Genomic DNA, 10,096 nt, shown 5'->3' with positions numbered 1-10,096 from the left:
TTTAAATTTTTAACGCAAATAGGAAGATTCAGTAAACTTTAATTTTCCAAATGTTTGCAGAGTTATCGGAAGCATCCACCACTTACAAAACACAGCTGGATAATCCACTTAGCCCGAATGAACTATCTGTATGTGTTGTGAGGTAGCGATGACAGACTATGGTCTTCTGTGGAGATGGTACCCTCTATACATAGCAGTCCCTCTTCACAGGAAGCGTGTGAATAGCAAGAAGGGACAGAGTCACCCTTCATGATTTCATCACTACTGGTGTTTTCATCATGTTTTAAATGCCTGACTTCAGTTTTACAACAATACCATTATTTATTTGGAAAGGTCATCCTATGTTCCAAGTAGCAGATATTAACAACTTCCAACACGATCTCTAGGAATAATCCGCAGTTCTGAACCATGCTTTAGGAAAACATTTCCTACACAAACAAACAAAATACAAAGTTATGTATTTTAAAAATGACAAGTTATCTTAACATTCCAACAATGATCAAAATATAAGACACAAAGAAGTATAAACTAAGTAGGTACAGAAACTCAAATAGCTTCAGACTAACTCCATGCTTTAGGGCTTGTTCCCATTCCTCTCACATCTTCATAACCCAACTAAATGTCTGAAAATGTTAAATATCACTAGCCACAAAAGTGCTAACACATACACTCAGCAAACAATGTAATTTAATCACCAATACTTGCTAATTTAAAATAAAATGAAATATCTAAGGACAGAAAGAACAGTAAATCTAAATTACCACAAATGACAAAGTTTAACAGCCTGATCTGACCTCTTTTTGCTCAACTGCTTGCTGAAATTTTCTTCATGGCCCATGATATGCACAATTCAACTTTTAAGGGTAATACAACAGGCAGCATGTTACAATAAGCAGTAACTCGAATTAATATGAACTACTGAACATTTCTACAGTAAGAAGAAATAAAGCCTTTAAACCTAATTTTAAAGACATCTCTACAATAAAATCCTTCATGATTTTCAATAATCTTTTTAATAAAAAGGATTATATACTTAAAACTACTGATTTCAGTTAAAAAAAAAACAACAATTTTAAATCACTCTTTATTTTCTAGATGGCTAAATTTCAATTCCAAGGCCTTATGAGAACAATATAATTTTGTTATAATACGGAAGTACTTTAGAATGATTTAAATGATAACTACTGCTCAAATTGAGATCACATTAAAATATGCTTAATTATAAAACACTGTAATTAGATTATAAGCCAAAAAAAGGGGCATCTAAAAAATATAAAATTACCTATCAAGAAGTTTAAGATTACTTTTATTTTGCCTGCTTATTAGGACATCAACATATAGCAAGCACTGTGTAATACTAAGTTTGAAGCTCTGAGTGTGGGCTAAGTCCCCTGAAATATTAACTGACTATACTTTTTAAAAAGAACAGTTAACAGCTAGCACATACTGAACATACTGAATGCATACTATGGATAAGAATACAAACTTTTAAGCACTTCTCATGTACTATTAAAATCATTATTCCCATAGGAATATGATCTTACCATCACTTTTTGTTTCATGTATTAAACACCTTTAATGTTTATTAGTGAGGTTTTCTCTTCCTTGTAGCCAAAAGCATGTTATGTATCTGATACCCCCAAGGAAATAAATTATTGCTCAGAGACATAGCTAAAGACTCCTATATAATCCCTAAAAAATAACTATTATCCTAGTAAAAATCCCATCCAGTTGCATCAGAATGAATCACATGTTCAGTACCAACTGACATGCATAGCCCCACCCACATCTTCATGGGTTTCAGACAAATACTCACCAGCAGTCTGGGCAGGATTTATTCCTATTCCATCTAGAAAATAAGTCATAAAATTATCTAAGTTGTTTATTTCTAAAGCTAATATGGTTTAACAGTAATAAGAGATTTGCTGCTATGGGATATATAGGCACAAGCCAAACAATTTAAATACAAAAACAGGAATGACAAATCTTTCAGCTAAGTTACCTATTGAAATCCATTACTATTACCCATTGACACACACTGCTGGATTAGACAAGAAAGTTGTTGATGCCATGATCCTGATAAATTCCACAGAAGACAGTATATTCTATCACACAACACCCAGTGAAAAATACAGTCAGAAGCATCTCAGGTATGTCCTTAATCATTTACATATTGCTCCCGAGGCATAAAATCTTAAGGCCAGGAGAGCCCACAAAGTCATTTAATTCAAGTTGCAGTGACACCTGATGAAAGTTTACAAAACATTTTCTTAACAGCTAATTTGTAAACCTAGAACTTTCTGGAAAGCAGACTGGCTTTCTTTTCAGGTAGAGAAACACCTCAATTTGACAGCATACGAATGTTTCAGAATGAGAAATTCTGTCATATATAAACCATCACAATTATTACTTGTATTCTAAGATATTCAGAATTTAAACTATAGATCTAATTGAATAAAATCCTTATTATTTCAAGCTTAAAAGAAACAGTTTACTGCAGGAAAGCAATAAAATGCTATAGCAAAGGTACTTTGCCATTTAACTTCCTATATTCTAAAAGTACCTACAACTTATTAAAAAACAATGCACCTTGTTAAATAAAGGGAAAGGTAATTTTTAGTAATAATCCGGCATGAATTGGTAAGGACACAGATACTGTGAAGTGCTATACTATACCAGAAGCATAAAGAAACCGAAGAGAGCTCATTATGGACAATAACCTTGACTTAGTGTTTACAAAAAGCCAAAGTGTTGATGTAAATTTTAGCGTTTTTGTATTTAAGTCAATTTTAATTAATCTGCCTTTTAAATAATTTCTCTAGCTCTGAAGTAATACTTTTAAAACGAATTCTTACCATTGGTAATAATTGCACTTGTTGCTGCAGGAACTTTAAACTAAAAAGAAGAAAAAGGAAAAAAATTATTTTTTATCTTTATAAACATTTATGTAAAAATATGTATTTATATACATAAACTATAAAAGATGGTTAGTGAGGATGGGGTACATATAATCAACTCTAAAATCCTAAAATGTGATTTATCTTTTAGGACAATGTCAACAAAGAAAATACTGTAACTGGCTTATAAATGAACAGCATCTTTTTCTAAATACTGCATTTCACTGCATCGAGGACACCAAACATTACAAAAAAGGAAAAACACTATCAATAAATATACTCTTTCAGACTTGGGCATGTTAGTTTTATCATATATAACTCTCTTGTCTAACTGAAAATAAAACAATGGCTTAGAACGTTCCTAAAATTTCTCTACAGAAATAGTAAGATCAAACAAATGCTCTCTTATGTTTAATGGAAGATGAACCAAAGCTCAAATTCCTTCCTCAAATTCTCCTATGAATGTACTGCTGACTTAGATTTCACAGGATTGCAATAGTCTAATTATGCCACCAGGAAATAACAACTAATGTCTAGTAGGTGCAGATGATGCCCACTAGACAATTATGTGACTGCTAAATGGCTAATAGTGAGAGTAAGACTTCACTAATCTACTTCCAGAGGTGTAAAAAGATGTGTTTTCTGAATCAATAAAATGTGGTATAGAACTTATTGGTAGCTAAAGGGAGAAGTCTTCTCTTAATTCTTTAGAGACCAGCAGTTGTCAAAATGCGTTCATGTACTCGTAAGTTCATTCATTCATCTAACTCGTAAGTTCATTCATTTACCTAACAAATATTTATTAAGTACTTCTATGCTAGAGACTAGTTTTACAGATATTACAGTTGAGTTTTATGATCAAATAAATTTGATGCAGCTAATACAGTTTATTTAATGTCAAGAAGGATTTGGTGAATGAAGTATTTCCCATACTCTTTCGGCCACAGATTCTAGTTTTTCATGGTTTTGTTGTTGTTCCAGTAGTTCCAGTGGTCTTGGAAAAGTACTCAGGGAAATGCTGCTCCAGGTATTTATAATGGTCACATATACATAGTTAAGAAAAACAATTGAAGTTTATTTTAATAAACTTTAAACTTTTTTAAAAGTTTATTTTAATTTATAAATTAAAAAAATAGGTTTTAAAATAAAAATTTATGCACAAGAACATAACTTGTTACTGGATTATGTACCTAATAAACACATAATTTTACTGTCCAGATGGTACATTTTCATTTGTAAATGTCCTTTTAAGAATTTAAAAAAATTTAAATAAACCTAACTTAAAGTAACTTCAAAATATGCTTTAATATTGAAATACTTCAAGAATTATTTATAGAGATTGTAATACTTAATAAAACTTTGAGCAAATACCCAAATTAATTATAGGACATCTCAGATTTCTAAAACTTGAGTATTACAAAGTTTCTAGTTACCCTACTGGGTATCTTATTCTGTGATTATGTCCATTTAGGATAAGCTATGCATTTTTCGTCATAGTCATATAGTGGCAGCATATTTATGAACATTAAAAACAATAAGCAACTGCTGACATAATTTTTCCCTTTTCCAGAATGTAGAAGCAACAGTTATGCAGAGATCTGGGGAGGCATCACTAGTGATGTAAAATTCAGCAACTATTATGTTCATGCTACACTACTGACAAGTTTTCTTCGGGATGCAAAATATTTTATGCTCCTAAATTTTCATTTCTTTCCTTTCTCAGACCCCCAAAATCTTTTAATTTAGGATGTTAAAAGGCTATTCTTAGGTTTTTGACAACTCACTATTTACACTTACTTAAACTAATTCTTAGTCCTATTGGGGAATTTTCTTATTTTTTAAAAAATATTTTATTAGGAATTTATTTATTTATTTAAATATTTTATTTATTTGACAGAGAGAAATCACAACTAGGCAGAGAGGCAGGCAGAGAGAGAGGAGGAAGCAGGCTCCCTTTGGAGCAGAGAGCCCGATGCGGGACTTGATCCCAGGACTCTGGGATCATGACCTGAGCCGAAGGCAGAGGCTTTAACCCACTGAGCCACCCAGGCGCCCCTTTATTAGGAATTTAAATCCACATGTTCAGTTTGTCAACACTTGTCTTCACTGTAAGAGCCTATGTCTCATCCTATGAAAGGCCTCTCATTGCTGCCTCAAAGTCGTAACCTTCCTAAATGTATAATACCCATGATTCGTAAGTTATAAGCTATATTAAAACCTCAATAAATATATGCAGTAATGTGATATTTATAAGTTTATTTTCTATTGCATGTCTGTTATTTTTTTATACTTTTACTAGAAGACCAAGATCAACTACAAAATATAATAATAAAATATTAATTGTAACTCAAATTGACCTACTTTTTAAATTGTAATTTGTGGGATCTCTCCTATTCCCCAGGACCAGGAATGTTTCCTGCAGGTGATCTTGGCAGCAGAAAGTAATGGTAATGCTGTTTCCTAGCTCTTTTTAGTTATTCTTTTTTTTTCTTTTTAGTTATTCTATATGGGTGAAAAAGATAAACACCGACTATAAAACAAGTACTACCACTTTTCAGTTTAATTCTGAAGGAATGATAAATGTTAGTGCTCCTGGACAGTGTCTATCTGTAAATACTGATGGGTTGGCTGATTTTCTATTAATACCTTAAATTCAGGATAGGATCATGGATTAAGCTAGTTCATTTAGGCACTAAAATTATTATTCTATGACTATAAACTTTTTTGAAGATTATGAATCAAAACACTTGGCATTTGGATTTGAGTTACTCTAGATTTGTCCAATTTCTATACTTACTTCTTCTGCTGCAAACTTTAAGACTGCTGTGAAAGGTGTACTTTCAGGAACACTAAGTCTGCAAGAAGAATTAAAAAGAATTTTTTAAAAAGCTGATTATTCTTAAAGCCCCTCATTCCTTATCGTGGCTAATGTAGTAGAGCTGGCCAAAGCTGTCTTTTGAGGCTGAAGGTTGTCTACTTTGACAGAACACTATGTTCATTAACTTTAAAATGACAAAAAAAAAAAAAGAGCAATTAATTTCATAACTGAGATGATATCTATGTTCCACCTAAAAATTAAACTATACAGGTGAAACTGGATATATTTTTAATATTTTGATACAAAGAGGTCTAGTATATAGGCTGCTGCTTGTTTCCACAAATGGATTTCAAAAAGTCGTATCTCTCCTTAGCTGTCAGTCCACTTTACCATCTCCAGTCCAAATACCTCTTCACCTGATGCATCAAAGTCATCATTTTCATTGTAAAGAGTCTAGCTTAACCTCTTCAGGAACCTTCTAGAGTACTTTAAATAATCAAGTCTGAAATAGTAGATTAAATTATGAAAATGAATATGTTCAGTATGATAAAATGTGAAGTGACTTTCTACCTTTATATCATCATTAGAAAAAAGGGCTTAATACAATCTGAAACAACATTTTGGAGATGTAATGTGTGATTTTGTTACAACTTGTACAGTGTCAAGTATATGAAAGATTACTGATAAATGGTCAATTTGTATGAATTTTCCAATTTAAAAACTGAAAACAGAATTGACATTATACCCCAAGAAAACACTTAAAACACAGAAAGAGGTTAAAAAAATATTTAAAAAGTTCCTAATGTGAAATAAATAAAAATGATTCAAGACCGTAAAAGACTGTAAAAAAGCTTATTTTTAAAGCAGGGAAATGACTGGTAATCTAACATTTCTCTTTGAATTCTTGTCACCACTGTATTGTGCTTTAATGTTTTAATAAATTATCACTATGTAATACCTGAGCAATGTGTCCCATTTCTTCACTTAGTTAGAGATTACTGAATATAAAAATCACTAGCTACCACAACACATTATAATGAATTCCAGTAAGAGAAGCGTGAATCAGACTGAAAGAGTCAAAGGTATATTTAATTTATCCCATATATTCATTTGATTTAACATCTCTATAACCTAATGGCACTACCAACAGTGAATTTATCAAAAAACAAAAGACAAAACAAACAATAAAAACTCTGACATCCCCCAGAATAAATCTGGAACTGTAACATCCTTTTAGAATTCAACTATTGGTAATGTTAGAAACTCAAGGGACTTTTTTTTTTTTTTTTTTAATCAAAGCACACATTTATTGGCTTGGTAAGTGAAAAGTGATATTAAAAAGTCAAAGTGTGTTCTCCCACAATTTTTAAAAAATTGCATTTAACAGTACTCAAGTACTAGTTACCAATTACTCTGAATAGGATACACAGCATATTAACCTTACACACACGCACACGTTATACCTACCTATTTTATATACACACACACCCATACACAGATTATACATACACACATACTACATAAATAACAAACAGTAGGTATGCCTATCATATTTATTCAGTCACCGAACTGGTACAAAGTTCCAGGCACTCTTACAGATACTACTGCTGCCCTACTCTGTCCTTTCTCCCTCCATCTTACTTTTTTCCTAGATATTTATATGGTGATGAGAAAAACCCAGTATAAAGGGAAAAATCAAAGATGATGAGGAGACAGGGATCTCTGGACTCCATCTACTTTAATCTTGAGAAGATTAATACAGATGATATCCAGAGCCCAAGTGGTACAGCTGGCTTTTCATAGGAATAAAGTCAGGTTATCCTTTTTAACAGGATGGTGGACAAAAATTATGGGTTTGTAGACATAGTAGTAGCTTTACAGATGTGATGATGGAAAGACGAATTTTCCTCTCATAGCTTCAGAGAAAGGGAAAAGCACTGTGGAAAGTATGAAGACTTTTTCTTTTTAAATCCTCTCAGAGAATGAAAAGAAAAATAAGCAAACTTGGGAACTGTAGCAGAGCGTTAGGTACTACTGAGCATAGTTATGAAATTTACACAAAATCCATCAGTCTAACTGTGTAATTTTCTCTAAAGACACTCAGCTATGTATAGAGATCACAGTAGCTGAGTGTTCAGAGTTGGTGTTTCACCAAGCAAAACATACCGAAGAGAGGAGGACACCAGAGATGACGTGAGTGGACCACTAGATAGAGTGGACCATGGACTCTACGAGAGTTAGAAAAGGAACTGGGTAAATCGGGGGAAGAGGGTAGTGACAAATGTAAAAAGCAGTCTGATCAATGAATTAAAAGAAACATTTTTTTCTTACAGAAGAAATATTAGAGCAAATTACGTACAAGAAGACAATGTAGTCATTCACAAGAGCCTACTTAAAAATGACACCTTAGCTGGAGCAGTTACTGAAGAAGACCTTAAGGTTTTAGGCTGTACCTGTGAATATTTGAGATAAGGTGAAAAAGATTCATGTGGGGGAAAAAAAAAAAGCTTCAGGGTAGGAGTTGCAGGAGTCACAGAGAGTTAAGTCACCGAGGCCGATGACAACTGTTAACAGTATGGTTAAGGAGGTCTCGATATTAGTTATATTAACTATGCCTAAAATCCTACTGAAGTCTTGTCTTTTGCTGCATTTTATGCGACTTCCAGCTGCAATAACCTCAATCATGTTTATCTAAGAAAATTCCGGATGACTATGTAGTTAAGCTTGTGCCAAACCATCATTAAACTGATAAAGGAGAAAAAAGGGCCTCGCGTGGATTAACTGGCCTATGTCTGCATTTCCCATATCCCCTAATCACACTTTATTAAATCCCAACATACGAAGTGTACGACTTGAGGCTCATTACTTTGTGACGCCCGACTGTTGAGTCACTCACACAGGAATCAGAAGCCGGACAGTGAAAAGCGTTCAAGTAACTACAGAATCTGAACTGGGCCGTCTTCCCTACTTCCTGTAACAGCTGGTCAAAGCGGCAAAAGGCCTTTCCAATCAGGAGCCGATAGGGACTCCTCTAAGGAACACAGCAAATCATCAGAGCCGTCTACACGTCCTCCCGCTCCAAAACCCACCCATGGAGTCCGGAGGACAGGTCACCTATCAGCAGCAACGTGTCCGTCACACGCCCCTGCTCCTTCGCACCGAGGGGGGTTGACACTCAGCGGGGCAGGCGCCGGATGTCTCTTTTCAGGCTCGGGCGGGATGGGGGAGGTTTCAGGAAGAGCGAAGGAAGGGGAAAAGGGACGGGATATAGCCTGCTGGGGTGGGAGAGGATCTGAAGGCCAGCGTGGTCCCCACCCCTCGCCCCCAGCCCGCAAGGCCCACCGCCGCCGGGCTACTCACACTTTGTAAGGCAGCCGCGGGTCCGACGTCAGCGTGATCTTAAAAGAAACCTTCGACCTGAGGAGGAGAGCAGGAGAGAGTTAAAGTCGTGCAGTGGGACCAGGGATTGGGATCGGGGTCAGCAAACACTTACATGGTGGGGCCGCTCCGGGTGGAGAACCCAGCCAATTCCGCGTGGACCACCACTTCCTCCGCTCTACCCGGGAACGTACCGCCCCACTCAGGTCCACGTCTCCCTCAGCAATCTGGGGACCTCCAACGTTGCTGTCGTCTAAGGCACTGCCAGAAAATAGGTTCCTGTTGTTCGTGCCAATAGGAGCCTCCAACTTACAAAGAGCTGCTGATTTTACATTTTAAGCTCTAATACTAAAGCACGGATCGTATTAAAGAAAGTATTTCTAACTACGGTTATATTCTGTCGTATTTTTAGTCAGTCAATATATATAAGGGCAGAGACGGCAGGACTCTAGGTCCCAGCTGGCAGCTTGGGGCGGAAGTAAGAGCACAGAGTAGGCGGGGGCAGAGTGAGGCGTGGCGAGGAGCGGGGAGATGGGCGGGGCTAGAGCAGCTTTCCACGAAGTTGCTAAGGCAACCTGTTCTTGGAAAAACTGGACTGTTGAGTTCAAGAAACTGGAATCTTCACCCCGCTTTAGTGTTTGTATTCTTCTGCCTTCCCAGTAATGCAACACTCTTAATCTTGTTTTTCCAGTTTTCCCCTTTAAAACTTTACAATACCGACGTCCGACTAATTTCGACACCAGAGTTATGGAGTTGGTGAGAAAGGCAAGATCTCTGTGTTAGAGGACTTGGATTGTATGTAGATGGAAAGAGCAATTCATGAACAGGATTCCAATAGTTTGTTATGTAGTCTGATGGGAACTAGGGTGCCGATCATCAGCACATTTATTCAATTTAGTAACAAACTTTGAATTCTTTCTATGTGGCAGGCAGTAAAGCTAAATACTGGGGATGCTGGAATGGGAAGATACGCAGGTGCCAACCCTCTACTATCTAACAGAAA

General features: G+C 35.6%; 1 protein-coding gene across 1 annotated transcript; it reads right to left on the bottom strand.

Annotated features, from left to right (window-relative positions):
* Nucleotides 1–296: 296 nt before the first annotated feature.
* On the bottom strand, nucleotides 297–9,520 carry UFM1 (ubiquitin fold modifier 1). Its single transcript, XM_045978425.1, has 6 exons — nucleotides 9,209–9,520; nucleotides 9,076–9,132; nucleotides 5,695–5,752; nucleotides 2,856–2,895; nucleotides 1,817–1,849; nucleotides 297–428 (listed from the first exon to the last, which is right to left on the bottom strand). Coding segments are annotated over exons 1-6 (258 nt in total). The 5' UTR covers nucleotides 9,211–9,520; the 3' UTR covers nucleotides 297–360.
* Between the last annotated feature and the right edge of the window lie 576 nt (nucleotides 9,521–10,096).

Source organism: Meles meles, chromosome 14 (assembly GCF_922984935.1).
Source record: "Meles meles chromosome 14, mMelMel3.1 paternal haplotype, whole genome shotgun sequence".
Taxonomy (NCBI): domain Eukaryota; kingdom Metazoa; phylum Chordata; class Mammalia; order Carnivora; family Mustelidae; genus Meles; species Meles meles.
The sequence above is the reverse complement of the archived record's forward strand: the minus strand, read 5'-3'. Positions and strand labels throughout refer to the sequence as shown.